Genomic DNA, 21,822 nt, shown 5'->3' on the forward strand with positions numbered 1-21,822 from the left:
GTTCAGGGTATGATGCCAAATTCCTGAACTCATCCATCATTACAAAAATTAAATCTCTTGGCAGCTGTTGGGAAGAACAATGGACATACCACTATAAAACATTACTAAAAAAATAATTATAAAGCACCAGCTCAGTGAGAATGAGTAAGCATAGGTGTACTCTTCAGACTCCAGCAAAATTAAGTGAAAGCCCTGTTCATTTCAGTAAAGTTTGTGTCTAAGAACCAACTGGTAGTCTAGATTTGCTTACTTTGATAATGCAGTGTTTTATTTGGACTGCTTCCCAAGCCAAAATTGGTATTATTGCAGTATGGTTGATGCACGTATTACTTTAATGCCCAGTACTCTTGCATTGGTGTCCATTGCCTACATTTCAATGCTGATTCCAAGAGTTGCTGGCAGTGTGCAAACAGTGCAAGAGAGGAAGAGTCTTAATTTGAAATACATCACTCCCAAGTGGAAGCCCTGTAAAACAGTGGAGCAAGCCAAGCAGGGGGTCACCTGAGGAGTGACTTCTTGCTGTAGAAGAGAGTCACCTATCATACACAAGGACTAAAGCTAGGTAAAATGAGTTTTCTAGGGTACAGTTTTAGATAATTAAGAGAAGATGCCAGCGATGGAGGAGAACCAGTGTCTTAGAACTCTGAAACCAAATGAGCTGTCAGAGTGAAGACTGAGACAAAGTTTTGTTGTTTTACAAAAATTCACTTGTCCTTTTTTTGTTGTTGTGTTTTTTTTTTTTTTTTTTTTTAGGGAAACCATTGGGTTAGCAATTGTTTTAGAATACCTGTGTTTCCAATTTAGTTACTGAAAGCAAAATAATAATAATCCAAAGTGCAGCAGTGCTGGAATACCATGCAAGACCACTGGGGAGGATTAGGAAAGCAGGTGTTGATTATTTCAGGATTTAGACTGAAACAATCTGACTTTTAGGATGGGATGTTAGAAGATCAGAGAATTTCTTAAACTTCTGTTATCCTTGGAGAGGCTGCTGTATCGTATATACCGTTTTAGTTTGCAGTTGTGTTCTCAGACTCTTGTACCATTGGACCTTTTTTTTCCTCCAAACTGTTGTGCTTAATGAGCTTGCTTTAAAATCCAGGAGGAAGCTCTAAACCCAGATATTGAAAAGCTCAGAGGACAGGCATTTGGATCATCCTCAGTATGCTGTCTGCCAAGGACTTTAGATTATCATCTCTGGGAGATCTAATTGATCCTTCATGCTCTAGTGTATACTATGTCTTTTTCAGCTGCATTGGAATCTAGGTATTTGAGCAAATGGGGTCAGAGCTATCAGTCCGGCAGAACTTGGAGCCTGTAATCCCAACTTCCAGCTGTTCTCCCTGCTATTTGTATTAATGTGGTTAGTAGTCCACTAGATAAAAAAAATACAAGAACTTGTCTTCTAAAACTGGAAGTATTTTTTCCTTCTTTCTATGGATTTCTTTTCTGAAATTTCCTGAAAGTTTTTTTCCCAGTCTTTCTTTTACTTTGTTATGTATCATGCTATTGGTAAATATTGTCAGTTTTCTCTACTATGGTTTCCCTTATAGGTGTGACACAGATGTGCCTTTGTTTCTCTCATCCATTAGCAATTAATTTTGTACCTCATTTTCTAATGGAGTTGACCTAAGTGAATCCTGCTTTTTAACCTCTTTTAGAAATTAACTGTGGGCTGCAAAGCAGGTAGGTTTTGTTCTATCTGCATGAGAATAATAGAGTTATAAATTCTGTATAAAGTTAGGTTTCTGGGTTTCGTTTGTTTTGGGGCTGCAAACAGGAAAGTTCACTATACTTTAGATTATTCCTCTCTTCAAAATAGTGGTTCCCCATTGTCACAGATACCAGGCTTTAGTGTTAGTAGATGATGTTCAGATCTTTGTCATATTATTTTCTGGTCTGGCACCCAGAGTCCTTCTTTACTGTCATTATATTCCCATATGGTTGATTTATTGAAGATTTTGAGAGACAGATTATGCTTTAGATTTTAGTGTTTGTATCCAATGGAATGTCATCGTGTCTTTACCCTCAGTGTAGCATTTTTAATCTGCTTTGAAAACTTAAAAGGTTGCAGTTGACAGCTGCATGGCCACAATATCAGATGGTTTTGGGGGCTTAAAGATACCTCTCTTAACAGACTATGTGAATATGTACATGGGAGTTAAGAATTTTATGGAACAACTTAAGTCTAACAGGCATAAGCTTAATAGATTGACTGGTTTGGAAACTGAAGTGAGATACATTTGCATTTAAAATTCACACATTGACTCCGGTGTGGACTGAAATAACTTGTTCATAGTGAACTGAAATCACTGAAAACCACTGAAAATTTAAATCTTAGATTGCATTTTTCTAAATAAGATGCACTTCTTCAAATTAATCATTAATAATTAATAATCATACTTGTTGAGAAAGAGATCTTGGAATTATTGTTGCTGCTTTCCAAAATGTTAGTTCAATTTCCGGTTGTTGTGGTTTAACCCCAGCTGGCAACTAAGCACCACACAGCTGCTTGCTCACTCCCCTCATCCAGTGGGATGGGGGAGAGAATAAAAAAAAAAAACCCACAAAAACAAAAAAACCCTCGTGGGTTGAGATAAAGACAGTTTAATAGGACAGAAAGGAAGGAAGAATAATGATAATGATAATAATAAAATGACAATAATAATACTAGAAGAATTAGACTATACAAAACAGGTGATGCATAATGCAATTGCTCACCACTTGCTGACCGATGCCCAGTTAGTTCCCGAGCAGCGATCCGCCCCTCCCAGCCAACTCCCCCAGTTTATATACTGGGCATGATGTCATATGGTATGGAATATCCCTTTGGCCAGTTTGGGTCAGCTGTCCTGGCTGTGTCCCCTCCCAGCTTCTTGTGCCCCTCCAGCCTTCTCGCTGGCTGGGCATGAGAAGCTGAAAAATCCTTGACTTAGTATAAACACTACTTAGCAACAACTAAAAACATCAGTGTGTTATCAACATTATTTTCCTACTAAATCCAAAACACAGCACTATACCAGATACTAAGAAGAAGATTAACTCTGTCCCAGCTGAAACCAGGACACCAGTGTTAGCCAAAATAAGAAAATGGAATGGTAGTCATCATTAGCAGTGGGGAACAAACTGGCAAAAGTCATTATGGTAGTACATAAAGCCGTGATGCATTGAGAACTGAATATTATCTGTGGTTCTGTTTATATCAGACAAGAAAAGATATAGTAGAGGTAGGAAGGATCCACAAAAAGATGAAATAAATAATGAAAGTTATGGAGTCGCTTGTATATGACAAGAGATGTGGACTAGTTCAGCTTGGGAAAGAGACAACTGAGAAGAGATACAACAGAGGTACCATAAATACTGCCAGAGAGCAGGTATATTTTTATAATTTTAAAAAATTTTTTAACACAAGGACTGTAGGGCACCAAGTACAATTGTCAGGCAAAAAAATAGCTGAAAGATCTCATCACTGGAGATCAAAAGTAAAAGTGTGTTGAAAAGAGATTGTGCAAATGCAAGTTAATCAGGGGCTATTAAACACAGTTGCATGGGAAGTCCTTAAATGTTTGACTCGCAGAAACTGGGAGAGAAAGAATGTGTGTATGCATGTCACTTTTCTTGTCATCTTTCTCTAAAAATCCATTACTGCCTAATTCTAAGGTAGGTGTTCTTAATTTACATTATGTTCTGTTGTTGCCTGATTGGGTTGTAAGGGAGACTGGGTTGGGTCTTGTGCTGCTCTGTTGCCAGTTTCTTTAAAGAAGGTGAGCATAGTGCTTAGCTATGCAAATGTTTTAGAGGTGTTTGAGAGAGAGACATTTTGCATTTGGAAAACTGAGGAACAGGAGTATGAATGGCTGGTCTAAGATTCCTTTGAGTTTCATGCAAGGTTTAATTTAAGACTCAGTATCTACTAGTTTCATATACTTTCTGTTTGATATTAAGACTGTGTATTCCAAGATAAGAGAGACAGCTGCTGATTTTGTTCAATATGTGCTGCAATATCGACAGTATGCATGGTAGTGTTGGCTTATGTTTATTTCTGCCTCCTAACTTACCTTCATTTGATCTTCCATGGAATCCTCCAGTATGGTTTCTTGCAGTTCAGAAATTATTTCTAATGATTAGTTTATAACTATTTTACTTTAGATTTTTGTAGAAGTTCTGTTTAGTATATTTTTTTTTTTACTGAGGTTTTTTGTGATCTCACTGTATTGTTCCTTTTTTTCTTTTATTGTTAACAGAAGTGTAGATTTATTATCTTGTAGGGAATGGAAGGAGAATGTGGCCTTTGTCCTACAGGAGTCTTTATTGCTGCATTGTTTAGTTCTACACACTTGCATAGTTCAGCAAATTTATCACATTTAATGTTCTTCAGAAACAGTCTTTTGTCTTGTACAGGGGAAGGAATTTTTGGCATTTAGAATGAGAGAAGTCCATAAGACTTTCTTCTCTCTCTTATTTTTCTTTTTTTTCCTTTTCTGATACTGCTTGTTGATTCTGGTGTGTCCTATGTTGCAGGCGATTATCTGGCACAATAGATGTGATTGGACAGACCATCACTATCAGCAGGGTGGAAGGACGACGGCGTGCTAATGAAAACAGCAACATACAGGTTTTATACTGCAGATTTGCGCATTATCGTTGACTAAAAGACATTTTTACTTTCCCCATAGCTTCTGATTAAAACATTTCAGTGTGTATGAATGGGTAATACAGAAGTAGCTTTAAGTTCAGGAAGAAAGTCGTAGCAGTTACTTCATCTTAATATATTTCAATTATTTGATATATTTCAAAAGATAAATGTTTTGGTATACTTCTTACTGAAAGGAAATGAGCAATATTGCAGACTTACAATCCAGGAGACAGCATTGGCTCTGCTAGATCTGCATGCGATAGCATTTTGTTTATTAAGTGACAAAGATAAATATTTAAACTGACTCTCCCTATTCCTGCCAGACACTAATGCTGAAAGTGAAAGCCTCTTCGTATGCAGTTTGAGAAATGCAGTCTTTTAAAAATAAGTTGTGAAGGAATAAATAGTTGATAGTACTTTTTTTTTTTAATTATATTGTATTATTTTACCATAAATTGTAAGATTAGTCTTTATGATTTTAGTCTTTATGGGCTTGGATCATCTTAAGCAAACAACTAAAAGCATTAAGATTGAATACATTTTTTTCTCTCCTGACTTAGCTGTGGAGAAGAATCAAGGTTGTTTGGTGCCCTAGCTGCATTTCCATGCTAACTTAGGTTAAGGTTAAACAATGAAAATAATAATGGATTATAGTGCTTATACTGAAAACACTGCCATGTGTTTTTCAGCTGATCTCACAGTGTTTAAGTAATTTAAAGTCTTGGGGTTTTTTCATGCTTTTCATATTGATTTTTAAAATATTTTCCTCTATATATATATTTATAAGATGGTGTTTTGGGCCATATTCAGATGGCTTATATTCCCTCTCAGATCTTAGATTTGTTGTTCCCTATTGCCTGCTCTTAGACCCTCAGAGGTACTTGGCAAGTATGGGACACTGAACGTAGGGATGCAGATAGAACTTAAACCATCTGAATATGGCTCTTTAGGTACATAAGTAATACTTCCCTGTTGTAGTAACTGGAAAGAGAGGAAACCTATCTTCTGCCCTTTTGACATAGCAATTGTAACTATAGTTTGATATTTTACAGGTTCTTTCAGAACGATCTAATCCTGAAGTAGACAATTTTACCAAGCCACCTCCATTTTTCCCTCCAGGAGCTCCACCTACCCACCTTCCACCACCTCCTTTCCTCGCACCCCCTCCAACTGTCAGTACTGCTCCACCTCTGATTCCCCCACCAGGTAAATATCCTGCATTACATAGGATGTGAAAAATGAGAGATGCACTATCATCAAATGTCTGGTGATAATGAATTAAAGACAGCGCATTCCATGCATATTTGGCTGTATGTGTAGAATTTCAGAATTTTGTGTTCTACTCTCTTCTTAAATGTATCTGCAAGGCAGAAACAGAAACTTTTGTCTTTACTTTCTCAGTAAGCGTAATCCCAAGTAGTAAATAATTACCTAAAGACTCAATGTAGGACCTTGTGTCCTTGAAAATGTTTGAAGTGAGAAGCTGTTTTCTGTAATTCAACTACTGTTAATGCTATTGAGAGGTACATGTTAACAAATCATTATACAAACTTTTGAACTACAAGTATGGCATACCGTGAATTTGTGTCAGAAGTTGGATTATCTGATGTCTAAAGTCAAAGCAGCAACAGAAGCTTTAATTCCCCTTTCCCCTCACAGTACGTATGAATCCCCAGAAGTCTGATAAGAACTGCATTTGTACCATATCCTTTCTTTCAGTCAGAGGTCTTATTAGCACCTGATGTTTTTATCCAGCGTCCTGTGTCTCTGAATCTTAGACAAATCAAAGCTCTTTGGGAACTCTTCTCATTGTTAAATCTGGTTTGAAATTTACTGATATTTACTGCATATTTACTGAAACCTGATATTTATGGAAATTTACTGGGGGGAGTGTCATAGGCATTTACATGAATAGTGCAGTTACCTGAGTGTTGTCATTTTAAGGAATTAAGTTCAAAAGGACTTAGCAAGGAACTAAGAAATGGTCAGTGAGGAATGAAAATAATGGAGAAACTTTGGGGAGTATTTGAGTAGGAAAGTGAGAAGGATTTGTTTATAGAAGAGACTGTTTTAAGGTGGAGCCCCTTTCCTTATTTTCTCCTTTTGTTCCTTGCATTCTTTTGCTTGACTTGTTCTGAAATCATACGGAGCAGTTTCTTTGCTATTCTGTTCACATAGGAAATCTTTTAAAAGTTTCTCTGTTAATACTCTTACGTATAAGCAAGGAAGTAACATTATTATTTCTGTGCAACAACTTTGTGTGGGGCTTTATAGAGTTTAAATCCTCATAGAAGAGGTTGCTTTCTTCAATTGCTGATGATGATTTTAAAACTATTAACTCCTGCTGCCTGGCAAGCTCTGGCTTTCATCAGTGATTGTCGTACACAAAATGGTGCAACCTAGAAAACAGAAGATTTAAAGATGAAATAATTTTGTGCACTTTTCCATCTTTTTGTGCATAAATATAAAAAATAGGGTGTCTGAAGAGAGAATATGCTACTGCTCTGGCAATTTTGTGATGTTTCCTTACTGCAGTGGGGACAGAAAGGAGAGGAATGTGACGCTAATGCTAACTGCAGTTTTAAGCTGCATTAAAACCTTTCTGATAAAATAATATAGGTAGTGCATAGCAAGTTTTTAGAAAGTAATTATTTTAATTGTAATTGTGGTACACAAAAGGTGATCTAAGTTGTATATTACTAAAAGCATGAGAGGAACCCCCACAGACACCCCAAACGCACTTGGTGCAGAGATGTCATATAGGTCTACTGGACTGTTCTTATGAACCCCCTCACCTGTTGAGCTTTTAAAGGTGAAAGAAATCCACATGTGTTGCAGGTTTGGCTTTAGTCTTGTGATTTACAGACAGGTTTATGACATACACTCGTTCAGAAGGTCTCCTTCAACATCCTTCTGTGCTTCAAGTAGATTTGAAAATAACGATTAAGAGCTGTGGATTTGGTTTCTTCAGGCCTGTGTTTTAATTGTGCTGTTGCCAGCTCTTTATCTTCAAAGCTGTTCCTAAAATAGAATCTGCCATCCCTCCTAGGTTCAATGGAGGAGGAGGAAAAAACTACTCTTACCCAATATTAAACTGGGACTACTTGCCAGAAAATTTAAGTATTCCAAATATAAAACATCCTCCAAAAGCCCCTTTGAAAAAGGATCTTGCTTTGAAGTTAGATCTCTTGTTCTGAATTCATTCACTCTTGTGATTCAAATCTTTTTTGAGGAACGAGTCCTGGAACGATTCAAAGGGCCAAATGCAGAAAATTCTCAAATACTCCTGGGAGATCACTGGCTGTGGCAAAAAATATGTTGTTTTTTGTTTGCTTGGTTTATGGCTATGTTGGAGTAATTTAAATCTAAAGAAGAATGTGGATGCTTCTGTTTAACAGGCTTTAAAAGTTGTTTTATGTGTTTTGGTTTAAGAGTGTAGTTCAAATGTGACCTGTATTTGTGATGTTAAAAAAAAAAAAAAATTACTCTGAAGTATTGAACTTCTGTTGCATAACTTTGGGAAGTTTGACTGCCTAGACTTATACCAGGGCTTAGCAAGTAACTATACATCTGCTCAGCCCCAGCGATCTAAGTGTGTACGTTTATCTTGTGATAAATGAGAGAGAATTTGACTTAGTTTAGCCTGTGGCAAAAGAAGTTTTTACACCAAGTTGAGTTATATTACATTGCTGTGGGCTATTGCACAGTTCACCTAATTTGCAGTATGTTGTTAAGCTGTGGCAGCATTACCATGTTTGATTCCTTACTCCGCAAGCAGAGCACATGTGGCATTGCTTTCCTTTAGTAAAATGTACTTGGTTTTCTCTAAATATTTACCAGCCTTGAGTTAGTAGGATGGTATACAATGTCCTGAAAGCAATTGTGAGCACATTAGGTAAAATGCTGCACTAATGCCGTTTGGATTGCTTTTGACACATGAGTCTGAATATTTAGGTTTAGGCCAGGTGTATCTTTGTGGCAGTACAACGTGTTGTAGGGATGTGACATGATCTACGCTAGGTCACCTTCTTGCACTGGTACTCACGTTTAGTCCCTACATTGCAAGAAATGACTCAATATTTCAGTCTTTTTTCTTTCTCAGAAGAAGTAATTAGCTGATGACGCTTCAAGTATATTTTCATACACTGCGTTAGTAGAAGGTGAGGGAGTGAAGAGTTAAGAGATTCTTAATTTTCCATTAACTGAAGTTTATGATTTTTTGCTTCTTGTTTTGTGTCACATTCATGTGTTAGTGAAGAAAGTGAGGAAGAAAACTTTTTTTAGAACTTTTTAGTGATACTTGCTAACTTGGAATGTAGAAGAATGTTTCTTCCATTATGATACCATCAAGTAAATCAGCTTCTGTCTTAAAATGTTATAATCATTAATCATGACTTTTTAAATGTTCTTAAAGGTTTTTGAGGAAAAAATGTCTATGTGTTTTTTTAGTATAGTACCCTGCATTAATTAATTCATTAAAATTATTTGGACATTTGGTCTCTGGATATTAGTTGTATTCAGTCTGTCTTAATTTTGTTTGAATGGCTCTCAAGTGAAGTTTTTCATTTGGCTTTTAATCTTGTGATGAGATTTTTATTTGTATTTCTGCACAAGATAAAATTCTGAGGAATATATTAATTGTTTAATCAGAATTTCTTCCTTTTTGTAAAGAGTATTAGCTGCTGGCTTTCCAGGCAATTCTGTGCATAGTGCTGAGAGTGATTTTCAGTGCTGACAATATACTGGTTTTAGTGCAGCAATTGAAATCTTTTAAGCATAAGGCAGAGCTAATAAATTAATCAATTTGAGAGAACTTCTGGTATTTTTCTAGCTTACGTTCTCAACATTGCTGTTAAGAGGTATTTTTTGTATATTTTTATATATATTTTTTCTGTCTTGTAGGCTCATGAAGAATATATTAAGATGGACAGTTAACCAAAAAAGATGAATAGAAAATACTTCAGCTATGCAACAGTTTGAGTTCCCAGTCTTCCTTTTCTTTCAGAAATTTTCATTAGGAGTGTTTGGTCTTTTAAATGTTACACTGTCAAACTTTTTATGCTGTGATTTCCAGTGTTCTGAACGATAGTGCACATTGGAAAGCTTGTGTGCTGGTGAAGAGAAAATGGCTCATGCAGTTTAGAAATTTGGCTTTTGGGGTTCGCTGTCTCGTTATTTGTATTTTGGCTGAGAGACTACATTTTAAATCTTCAGGATTGGACAGCAAGCTCAATTTTGTTCACGATTTGTTTAATCCTATAGGATTGATGCTGGTAAGAATTCATGTCAGTGAAATCACCAGCAATTAGTGAACACTGATACTGATTATTCTTCCTCAGCTTGCATATTCCTTCATTCTGTCCTTCTGCCAAGGCAATTTGGGAGCAGTTGTCATTTCTAGACATTATAATATGTAGATGTAGTTAAATGTTGCTGCCATACAATAGTCTTTTAGTTCTAATGTTGAACTAATGATATATACATAAAATTAATCATGCAGTGGCCAGTATATCTAGGATATTCTCTGAATGATGAAGTCTGGAACTTGAATGAGATGGGTTTTAATTTAAGTGCGTCTGGCTGCTGTTCTGTCTGGATGTTTATGCAGTTATGGCAAAACTGATGAAAGCACTTGGCAAAGTTTTCTGTTCTCTCCCCCCCAAAGTCTTGCAGTGAGTTGTCAGATTGAAAGTACTTATTTTTTAATGGAAGCAGAGTTGCTCATCACTGAAAGAGCTTTACGCTTGGTAAAGTAGTCTATTTTCTGATGATATTGTTTTAGCCCAGTTTATTATTTTCATGTGACAGTGTTTTGTGTGTTCAATTGAGGTAAAGCTAGTTCTTTGCAAGGTATGAGAAGATAAAGTCCTTTAAAGTGTATGAATGATTTTTACCTTTTAATCATTCCTTTCATAATCAAATAAGATAGGTTTATATGTTGATATGTTGAGGCAGTATATTTTGTTAGGTCAGCTAATTCAGTGGGGAAAAATTTCTCAGCTTTTAGTTAGATTCATAACAGCTAAGCTAGGTCTGAAAACCAGAAAAGTTAGAACAGTTTTTTGAATGTATTTGTATTAAGGGGTACTCCTTTCTCAGATATTTACAAGAAAATAGAGTACCAAACAATTTTTTTCCCTCCAGGTAGCAACTGAATGATTAATTGCAGTGTGATATGGCATTGACTGAAAAGTCTGTAATGCTTACTTTTGCTAGAGTATTTTGTCCATGTGGACCTACTATTTCCTATACTAAGGTATTAAAGGTCAGAGGCCAATTGCGTTTCCTTTCATCCAGTCATGGAATACAGAATCATAGAATGGTTTGGGTTGGAAGGGACCTTAAAGATCATCTAGTTCCAACCCCTCTGCCATGGGCAGGGACACCTTCCATGAGATCAGGTTGCTCAAAGCCCCATCCAACCTGGCCTTGAACACTTCCAGGGACGGGGCATCCACAACCTCTCTGGGCAACTGGTTCCAGTGCCTCACTATGCTCATAGTGAAGAATTTCTTCCTTACATCTAATCTAAGTCTACCCTCTTTCAGTTTAAAGCCATTACCCCTTGTCCTATCACTACATGCCCTTGTAAAAAGTCCCTCTCCAGCCTTCTTGTAGGCCCCCTTTAGGGTCTGGAAGCCTGCTATAAGGTCTCCGTGGAGCCTTCTGTTCTCCAGGCTGAACAACCCCAACTCTCTCAGCCTGTCTTCATAGGAGAGGTGCTCCAGCCCTCTGATTGTCTTCGTGGCCCTCCTCTACACCCCGAAGTCCTTCTCCTCAGGGCTGCTCTCAATCCACTCATCGCCCAGCCTGTATTTGTGCTTGGGATTGCCCCGACCCATGTGCAGGACCTTGCACTTGGCCTTGTTGAACTTCATGAGGTTCGCACAGGCCCACCTCTCAAGCCTGTCAAGGTCCCTCTGGATGGCATCCCTTCCCCCCAGTGTGTCGACCGCACCACACAGCTTGGTGTCATCGGCAAACTTGGAGAGGGTGCACTCAATCCCACTGTCCATGTCACCAGCAAAGATGTTAAACTGCGCCAGTCCCAATACCGACCCCTGAGGAACACCACTCATCACTGGTCTCCACTTGGACATCAAGCTGTGGACTGCAAATCTTTGAGTGCAACCATCCAGCCAGTTCCTTATGCACTGAGTCGTCCATGTGTCAAATCCCTGTCTCTCCAATTTAGAGACAAGGATGTCGTGTGGGACAGTGTCAAATGCTTTGCACAAGTCCAGGTAGATTATATCCATTGCTCTTCCCTTATCCACCAACACTGTAACCCCGTCATAGAAGGCCACCAAATTTGTCGGGTATGATTTGCCCTTAGTGAAGCCATGTTGGCTGTCACCAATCACCTCCTTATTTTCCATGTGCCTTAGAATAGTTTTCGGGAGGATCTGCTCCATGATCTTGCTGGGCACAGAGGTGGGACTGACTGGCTTGTAGTTCCCCAGGTCTTCCTTTTTTCCCTTTTTAAAAATGGGGGTTATGTTTCCCCTTTTCCAGTCAGTGGGAACTTCCCCGAATTGCCACGACTTCTCAAATATGATGGATAGTGACTTAGCCACTTCATCCGCCAGTTCCCTCAGGACCCGTGGATGCATCTCATCAGGTCCCATGGACTTGTGCATCTTCAGGTTCCTTAGATGGTCTCGAACCTGATCTTCTCCTATGGTGGGCAGTTCTTCATTCTCCCAATCCCTGCCTTTGCCTTCTGCAACTCAGTGAAGATGGAGACAAAAAAGTGGTTGAGTACCTCAGCCTTCTCCATATCCCGGGTAACCAGGTCTCCCGTTTCCTTCCAGAGAGGGCCCACATTTTCCCTAGTCTTCCTTTTATCACTGACGTACCTACAGAAGCTTTTCTTGTTGCCCTTGACGTCCCTGACCAGATGTAATTCTATCAAGGCTTTAGCTTTCCTAATCTGATCCCTGGGTGCTCGGACAATTTCTCTGTATTCCTCCCAGGCTACCTGTCCTTGCTATTTATATATATTTTATTTATATAAAATAAAGCAGATATATTCTATGGGATGTTACTTTCCTTCTGGATACGAAACATTTTAGGGTTATGGATTTAATTCTAATCTTGAGACCCAGAGTCATTCTTCATTATTTTTGTCTCTAATTAAATAAGGTCCTGAAGAATAGGGGTTTAAATAAAAAGCCAGATTTCTCAAGGCTTGCATAAGATCTTAACAATTGGTATTAATTTGAGATCTTGATCTGAGGACACAGAAAATAAGTTATCATTCTTCTTGATCATGTATGTGTGATAGCTCAATCTGGTTTTAGATCTGCAGATAATAAACTATTATTATAATTGATACATTATTTGTTGTCTTTTTAGGTATACCAATAACAGTGCCACCACCAGGTAAACTTGCTTAGAATTTTTTTCCACATTTGGTTAAGAAATTAAAACTTAACTGATGTGCAACTTATCAACTTCCTTTTAGTTATATAGATAAAAGTTCATAAATACAAAACTATATGTATAGAAGTAGGCTCAGTTATTTTGATGCCAGGCAGAAAAGAAAATACATGAAAATGCTGTTGACTAGTGGACCTAATCGGCCAGTTTCTTAGATGTGTGCTTCCTTCTTTTCTTTCCATTCTTTTTTTCAGCTATGTAGAAAATAGTTGCGGTTGTTGTTTATTAAGTATTGTTAGATACTCAGGAGTTTTCCTATGCTTCTAAATTATTGTATTTTTAAGAATGATAAGGTATTTGATTTGAAGCACTGATAATATATGTTTAATACTCTGCCTTTGTTAAGCTGGAAAGTAGTTCTCAGTCTTACAAAATAAAACCCATTTACACAGTGAGAAACAATTTTTGCATCTTACCCTCTGGAATTTGTTTGCCATTGTATGCTTAGCCTAGTTCTCTTATGTGTTTATGTTTGGGTTGTTTTTTTTTTCTTTCCCCCCCCCTAACCTAATTTATTATTACAGGCTTTCCACCACCACCTGGCGGTCCTCCACCTTCCCTCATACCCACAATAGAAAGGTGATTATGTGTTTGAAATCTTATAAAGCAATATGTCAGTATTCTGTAACTGAAGTAAATTAGTAAGGACTCTTACACTACCCAGTGTTTTATGAATTTTATCTGGGAGTGGGGAGACAGTTTCAGATTTTTACAGAAATGTTACTGGTCTCACCTGTCTGACACTTAATGTTCTTTTGGGTGGGTTACTTGACCACTTATTAGTTTAGTTGTGTTATGACACTATATCAATGCCAAGACTTAAGAACAAAGTCAAGGTAATGATTGTTAAAGTATCCTTTAGTAGTCTGAAGGCTTATTTAAGTGAACCGTATACTTGTCAGCTACTGTATCCTTTTCTATAAATGCAAATAAACAATTGGGCCACAGATTCAAGCCCTCATAAGCTGTAGGAAATGCCAGAGTTCCACGGAATCCAAATTTTTATTTCTACTGTGTTTGTTCTAAGTGTTCAGCTTTAATAGGCCTAACAGTATTTTTTCCAATGCCTTTTTTATATACATGTATATGTATATGCGTACGTGTATTTTTTTTTTTTTATATATATATATATGTAAAAGGAAGGAAAAAAAGTTGGCCAGCACAGTCCTTGAAAAGTATTTGTATTTTGCTAGAGGCCAAAACTAGGTCATATACAAAGCTGACTTGAGAAGATGGTGCAAGCCTCTTGCCAGTCCTTTGGATTTCCCTGAAGGAAGGTGCACACATCTGTTCCTTTGAAATTGAAAATTCTATTAACATATATGCTACAGGATGATGATGGTAAATCTCTGAGAAAATCCTCATCTGATTTGATTCAGAAAAAACCCTAACTGGATGCATTTGATGTGCATGAAAGTAAATTTATTATTTCATACTGACAGTTGCCATGAGTGACGGCTGCTTCTGATTGTTAAGCAATGGTCATTGCATTTACTTGTAGTGAGTATTTATATGGTTTCTGAAATATGTAAAAAAATCAAGTTTATTGTGGAACCTAGGAACTAAATCTCATACTTTTAAATGTTAGGATGTTGCATTGGCCTTTCATTATCATTGTTTTTGTTTTGTTTTTAAACTAAGCTAACCCAAAACTTATTTCTTAATGTTAAAGTGCCTTCAAGAACAGAAATAACACTTAAGTTAAATACTGCAAAGATAATTCATTCAAGTTATGTAGGAAGTGCTAGAAGTCATGAAAAAATTATGTATGTGTGAATTATGTCCTGTGCACATATCATCCTTTTTAACCTTTCTGGTTTTTACCTGCTTGAGTTGGCTACCGCTGAAAGAAGTCAGCTCAGAAAATGTGTAGCTAATTTAATAGTTTATTTATAACTACACATTTGAACTCCACCTGTTCGTAGATACGCTCACATATCTAATTTTTAACAGAAAGAATGAGAATGGCTTCATTCATGAATGAAGCACTTTCAAGCAATTGGAGACTAAGTTCAGTATCTGTGCAGAAACATCTTACGATAAAAGAAACATTTAAAATAGAAAATTCATTGAAAATACAAAAGAACAGCTTTGATATGGCTATTTTTTGTTCTAAATTTTAAGACGAGAGAATCCTATTTTCACCTCGTGTAGTAAAACATGAAATAGACGTATTTGTGTTGATAGATAGCTTCCTTAATTAGTGATGCTCAAAATGGAGGACTTAAATCCCTTTGTAACAAACACTTTGTTTTAGTCTGTATGGTGGGAAGAATTCAGGGGAATAATATTAAAAGTATATATTTATTGATGGAGGTACCTTTGATGGTAAAACTGGATTTTTACATGTATTTTCTTTTCAACAGTGGACATTCTTCTGGCTATGATGGTCGTTCTGTTCGTGCGTTCTCATATGGCAGTGGTGAGTAAGCTTGCTGGCTTTGAAAATTTTGACTAGTGTTATATCAAATTGTTTGATATACTTACCGGGTTTTAGCTAAAAGACTAAACAGGTCCTTTCAGTAATTCATTATGAAAGCTCATTGCCTACCATTGTAAACAGATACATGCTGTTGCAAATTTAACAGCTGTTGGTAAATACTGTTGTTTTGCTTACTTATTTGTATGCTGGATATCTTTCCATGCTGCTTTTGCAGAACTGTGATTCTGAAAAATAATATACCATAATATGGACCACAAGTCAGGGAGAATTTTCCAAGAACTGGTAGGATTTAGAAGCAGGAGAACAAGTACTGTCGAGATATCATCAGAATTTTAACTAGCAGGACCAATCATTGAGAAATCCTGAGTGATGTACCTCTCCTTTGAAAAACTGTTTGTCTAAGATACTGTAATCTTCAGCTATCCTGTTGCAAAGTCAGTCTTTCTTTTTTTTGGTTAATGTTATGGAAAAAATCTGAAGCTGAAAAATGTCACTTTCTGGTTTTATATTAAGAGTGAACCAAAATAGAAGTTTCATAATGTGCAATGAAATGGACATCCACAGAACCTACAGTGAGTTTAGAACTGTTACCTAGGTCTGCTTCTTGAGTCGAAAGAGTGATAGCAATACTAAGATGTCAGCTTCTTCCTGACCTAGCCCAAATTGTGAAGACAAAATGAACATAGAATCACAGAATGGTTTGAGTTGGAAGGGACCATCAAAGATCATGTAGTCCAACCCTCCCCTGTCATGGGCAGGGACATCTTTCACTAGATCAGGTTGCTCGAAGTCCCGTCCAGCCTGACCTTGAACACTTCCAATGATGGGGCATCCACAACTTTTCTGGGCTACTTGTTCCAGTGTCCCACCACCCTCATCATAAAGAATTTCTTCCTTACGTCCAATCTAAACCTACCCTTTTTCAGTTTAAAACCATTGCCCCTTGTCCTGTCACTACAGGCCCTGGTAAAAAGTCTCTCTCCATCTTTCTTACAAGCTCCCTTTAAGTATTGAAAGGCCGCAGTAAGGTCGCCCCAGAGCCTCCTCTTCTCCAGGCTGAACAACCTGAACAACCTAGGAGAGGTGTTCCAGCTCTCTGATGATTTTTCATGGCCCTCCTCTGGACCTGCTGTAACATGTGTTTCTTGTACTGGGGGGCCTGAGAGCTGGATGCAGTACCCCAGGTGGGGTCTCACGAGAGCGCACAGAGGGAAAATCACCTCCCTCAACTTGCTGGCCATGCTTCTTTTTATGCAGCCCAGGATACAATTGGCTTTCTGGGCTGCAAACTCACATTGCTGGCTCATATTTAATTTTTCATCCACCATTATCCCCAAGTCCTTATCTGCAGGGCTGCTCTCAATCAATTCATCACCCAGTCTGTACTGATGCTGAGGGTTGCCCCGACCCAGGTGCAGGACCTTGTGTGTTGCCAGTCACTGCCTGTTGCCTTCAGTGCATCTGCCATCCAGCCCCATGCCTAGTGCCTTTTCTTCCAGCTGACTTTTTCTATCTCCTTGCTCTTTGTTCCTTTGGACCCTAGCTGCTGGGAGGAGAAATTGTAGGGAAAGTTCTGTCCAGTTCTGGGGATACATAATATTCAGCAGAGTTCAAACGTTCAGATAATGTATCTCCCAAATGTTCATAAGTCTTTAGAGAAGATACACAAAATGACTTTTTTGAATGGCTTGTAGTTTCTTGAAGTTGGAGCAGTTTATGGAGTAACAAATGGTACTTTGTTGACGTTGAAAGGATCCTCATCGGTTACCAAGTGTTTGCTTTCATGCATGGAAGCTTGTTATGTTTTCAAGAATTCTTGATGCGGGCAAACAGCTGCTTTATGCTAACTACTTTTTTAGCAATAATTGAACTGTGTTTACTGAAGTTTTAGCAAGAAGTTAAAGCTGAAGCAGACAACTAAGATACCCAAGTGACTATTTTGCTGAAGCTTCAACATCTGAAGCCATGCAGAGTATCATAAGGAAAGCAGTCTTACAGTGATTAGTATGTACATTGCATCTAATAGATAGTCTCCAATGTAGAATGTTTTTCATTTTGGAATCTCTCTTGTTAGAATTTGCTGTTCTGTCAGGTATTGTCAGGGACACAAGAATATTACCAAGTTTTATGTTGACCTTCAGAGGTGATGGCATGCTTATGTTGTTGCAGTACCAGTATTCAAAGGATGACTGTCATCGTGATCCTGCCAACATTGAATTTGAACTTCTTTAGCAAGGTTAAAAAATTATGTTTGTCTTTGTATGGTTATGGAGACAAAGGAGCACAGTCTGCTCCCATCTTCCCAGTCTGCTCCCGTCATCCCAGTATAGCTGGCATCCCTGTTGTGGCAAAAGCTTTCATATTTGCTGCACAAAGCAAATTGTCTGTCTCTAAGCTGTGCCCATCATATGGATTTTTGGATCTGTAGAGGCTCGGTGGCATTTTATCGCTGTTGTTCATCTCTTAGTGAAAGATGTTTTCCTGGCCAGCATCTTACTCTTGCAGTCCCTGTCTCACAACGTGATTGCTGGCCAGTATTTTACCAGTGCTCTCCGTGCATCAGAACTTAGGTAAATTGAGGGCTCAGCGGCACAGTAGGGTACAGATGATCATTTTAATTAAGAACCGCTAAGTATATATATTTAATAGTTGCTTTGGATGATAGCAGTGTCTTCTTTTCCAGTCTGTATGTTTCATGGCTTTGTCAAAATTGCGGGGGAAGATGAGCATATGGAACGCGTTGCAAAAAATACCAATCTTGATTAAGGCTCTAGCCTTTCTTCTGCCTATACAAATTGCTAATCTCATGCCTTGGTGTCTTTTCCCTAGTGGTCAGGCATGTTTCCCACTGCAAGCCTATTAGGAAGGTTGCATAGTAAAATAATATTCTGAACTTGTAGCTTCAAGAATATCTGTTTTGTCTTTGTGCTCTTCCACTGCATCAATGCAGTTTCTTCAATTTGCTCTTAAATCCTTTCACAATTTGGTTCTACCTTTGCCATCAGATCTTTGAATTTTATTGAGCTGTCAATATATGGCACTGCATTTGGTCTGCCAGTGAAGCGACTTGTATGCTTGTTCGCTTTTCCCTCAAGCATTTCTGTGTTCTGTGCTCTAAATGTTCTTTATATCTTAGGAACTTGCAAGAAATTTAGCGTTACAGAAACAGTTTGAGAGTCAGTATTTTTTGAGGCACAAAGAAGATGTATTAATAGTTTGCCTTATGCTGTGACACCATGCAGCTTTAAATTTTTAGATCATCCCCAAAACAGGACTTAAGTCTCCAAAACTATTGATTGTTCAAAGCTCCCTGTTTTAAAACTTCCTGTTTTAAAAATAAAATTGGAGTTAAACTTCGGAAGTGTCTTTCTTTTTGTAGAAATTATTAGAATAAACCATGTAGAAATAATAAAAGTGACAAATTACTTCATTCTAAATATTAAATGCAGAACACCAATTCATATTAGGAAGTAAACTTGTGTGTTGTGAATAATTACTGGTGAAAATCTAGATATAAAAATGCACAGAGTATCAAATAACTGGTTTATCTCAGGTTATTGGGGTGGAAATGACATCTTTTTATCTGATGAGAATTACTGCAGATGTGAGGGAGTAACCAAAATTTATCGTAACAGTTTATACTACGATTAAGAATTGTTTTGTAGTATACATTTAAAGTTAAACTTAAGTTTACACTTTAGATCAGAATATTCTGACAGCCAGTGTCTTGTAGACCATACGTATGTTGTTGACATAGTGGCAAGTCAAGGAAATTAGCAGTCTTTACAAGTCCAGCTGTTTTTTTGCTATTTCTGGCTGCTTTCCTTAGAAGAATTTCAGGTTTTGGCAGTATAATGAACAACATACTATTGTAGCATTAGAGTATTTTTTTCTGTTAACTCCTCATTTTGTCTGTAGCCCTGAAGTGAAAAAATGTCAAGCATTTTGTTAGAGGCAAAACCTCGTATAAATGCTTTTTTAAAGAATTATAATGCTTTTCATTGCAAATGTATTTTAACAATGAAGTGTTTTTTCCTGCTCCACTGCCTGCTCAAAAGGTCTTTTGTATTCCTCCTTTGGACGCTTGGCAAACTGCTGTCTTAAGCTTCTGCCAAAGCTTTCTGGGGCAGGCATACCCCAGACGTAGGCAAGGCAGTCTGAACATAGCTGTCAGGAGAAGCCACTGGTTGTGTAACTTAACAGTATTAAATACAGCATCAGTAACGCACTTTACGTTGTTCAGTGGATATTTATGTTAATTATACTATTAATGTCTTTTCGTGACATCATGGAGTCAAGTGAATATTGTTCTCATATTATAGATAATGAAGTGGAACTCAAAACAAACGATTTATTGAAGGCTATGTTATCATTGGCTAGCAAAGCAGATAAGCAGAAAGTGGGAAGTCCTCTGTACTGTAAGTCCACTAGAGAGTGCTGTTTCCAGTTAAATACTACAGCCCTTGTTTTTCATTAACAGGATGCATTCACGGGGCTTCTGGAGAGGGAGGGCAGGACAGAACAATTGGGACATTAAGAGTAGTAGTTATTTATTACATCGAAGTTGGCAGAAAGCAATGGAGAAGCATGTCCCTTCTCTCTTCCCATTGCTGGTTACCTAAAAAGGTTGTGAGACGGTGTTGTGACTTCCTTCTTAACTTCTTAAGCGTATCATCTTTTAGATTAAGATAATATGCTTAATTTTCTGAAACTATTATATTTTAGTGGTAATAGAGGTTGTGCTGAGTATTCATTAGAAATGGTATCTTACAAAGCATAAGTAGGAGCGTTATTTCTTCTCCCCAGAATGAATTTATGGAATTTATTTCTAAACCTGCTGTTACATCTGTAATCAGAAAAGTATGACAAAGCACAGTTTGGAATATAAATTAGTGAATGAGAACTTTGTAACTAACATTATATTTTAAATACAATGATTTTAAAGGACAAAACATAAAAATAGTAGCATCTAAATATAAAGTTGGAAGCATCCTTTTTCCGTGTTTTTCTGAACTGTACTGTCAGAGCCACTGAGTTTCAAAGGCCGTTTTGTTTTCTGCTTGTTTTTGTTTTGTTGTTCCCCCAAAACAAAGCCATTTGACCACATAAAATCAGATTCTTTCAGCAAATCTTTGCACAATATTTTTTTTTTTCCAAAAGGATTTAGACAGTCTTTGTGGTGTATATCCTGGTTCTGTACATCTTCATAACAAGTATTTAAATGAGTGCCAGAGGCCTTTATTAGCATCATGGAAAAAATGCAGAGTTTGCTCAGAATGAACTTTTATGTGAAAGGGGAAGATTAAAAAATGTCATTGGAGGAGGCTGAGAAACATCTGTGTTTTCATGCATAAGTAATATTACAGTTTTCATATGCTATCTGATTTTGTTCTTTCTAATACCCACGTCTTTTTCTTTAGTCACCTTTCCGCACCTTGCAGGTTCTGCTCCTTCATGGTCTAGTCTTATGGACACCAGCAAACAGTGGGATTACTATGCACGAAGAGAGAAGGATAGGGAACGTGAGAGAGAGCGATCCCGAGATCGGGATCGCGACCGGGACCGAGACAGAGATCGAGAACGTGCCAGAGACAGGGAAAGGGACCGAGATCACAGTCCAACTCCAAGTGTGTTCAACAGGTCAGTGAAATGTCTTAAGCATGCTGTAACTCTGCTCAAAACCCTGTGTCTGTGTTAAATAGTTTACTTCAACATTAAAATTTAGTGTTCAGCTGTATATTCCAAAGAGCTAGAGGGTGTGGCTTCCTCCCCTTACCCCTTTTCTCTTGGAAACTATAATTAAATTTCTAAATGTAAAACAGAAGTGTAAAAACAACAACATGCGTCCAAACTGGTCATAGTGCTTTACAGGTTAAAGGTGTGATTTAAGCCCTGTGTATGAGTGAGATATCCAGCTCTCTTTGACATTAGTAGTTCTAGAAAAATCTATAGAAGTATTAAGTGAATCTTAGTTGCCAATTCAGTGCTAAGAGCAATGTGGTGCAACATTTGACCTTAATTAATAGTGTTATTAGCTGCTAAAATGGTTAGTTTTGTCATTAGCACTGGCTGGATAAGAATCTGTCCTATCTTTTTTAAAACTATTATTTCAAGGTCAAGACCTTTTTTTCATTTTCAGGCAGATGATGAAAATAATGGCAGATAACTTTATTCGGCTTTCAACTCTCTAATTGCTTTAAAAAAAAAAGAAAGAAAAAAGCTGCAACTGTTCTGTAGTTCATGTGCACAAGTACAAAGCATTTAACGTTGAGCTCCCTATGACTCCATAGAGCAGAGGTCG

At 37.5% G+C, this 21,822-nt stretch overlaps 1 protein-coding gene across 22 annotated transcripts in view; it reads left to right on the top strand.

Annotated features, from left to right (window-relative positions):
* The window catches only part of FIP1L1 (factor interacting with PAPOLA and CPSF1), a 48,625-nt gene that overhangs the window by 19,101 nt on the left and 7,702 nt on the right, over nucleotides 1-21,822 (top strand). For 8 of the 22 annotated variants that reach the window (XM_050895426.1, XM_050895428.1, XM_050895432.1 and 5 more), the window contains 6 exons: nucleotides 4,522-4,615; nucleotides 5,689-5,842; nucleotides 12,995-13,021; nucleotides 13,603-13,657; nucleotides 15,445-15,500; nucleotides 20,942-21,161. In XM_050895426.1, coding sequence (XP_050751383.1) covers nucleotides 4,522-4,615; nucleotides 5,689-5,842; nucleotides 12,995-13,021; nucleotides 13,603-13,657; nucleotides 15,445-15,500; nucleotides 20,942-21,161 — 606 coding nt within the window. Of the gene's footprint in view, nucleotides 1-4,521; nucleotides 4,616-5,688; nucleotides 5,843-12,994; nucleotides 13,022-13,602; nucleotides 13,658-15,444; nucleotides 15,501-19,843; nucleotides 19,940-20,941; nucleotides 21,162-21,822 lie in introns of all 22 variants that reach the window. The other 14 variants (XM_050895430.1, XM_050895436.1, XM_050895438.1 and 11 more) reach the window with 6 other exon arrangements.

This window comes from Gymnogyps californianus, chromosome 4 (genome assembly GCF_018139145.2).
Source record: "Gymnogyps californianus isolate 813 chromosome 4, ASM1813914v2, whole genome shotgun sequence".
Lineage (NCBI taxonomy): Eukaryota > Metazoa > Chordata > Aves > Accipitriformes > Cathartidae > Gymnogyps > Gymnogyps californianus.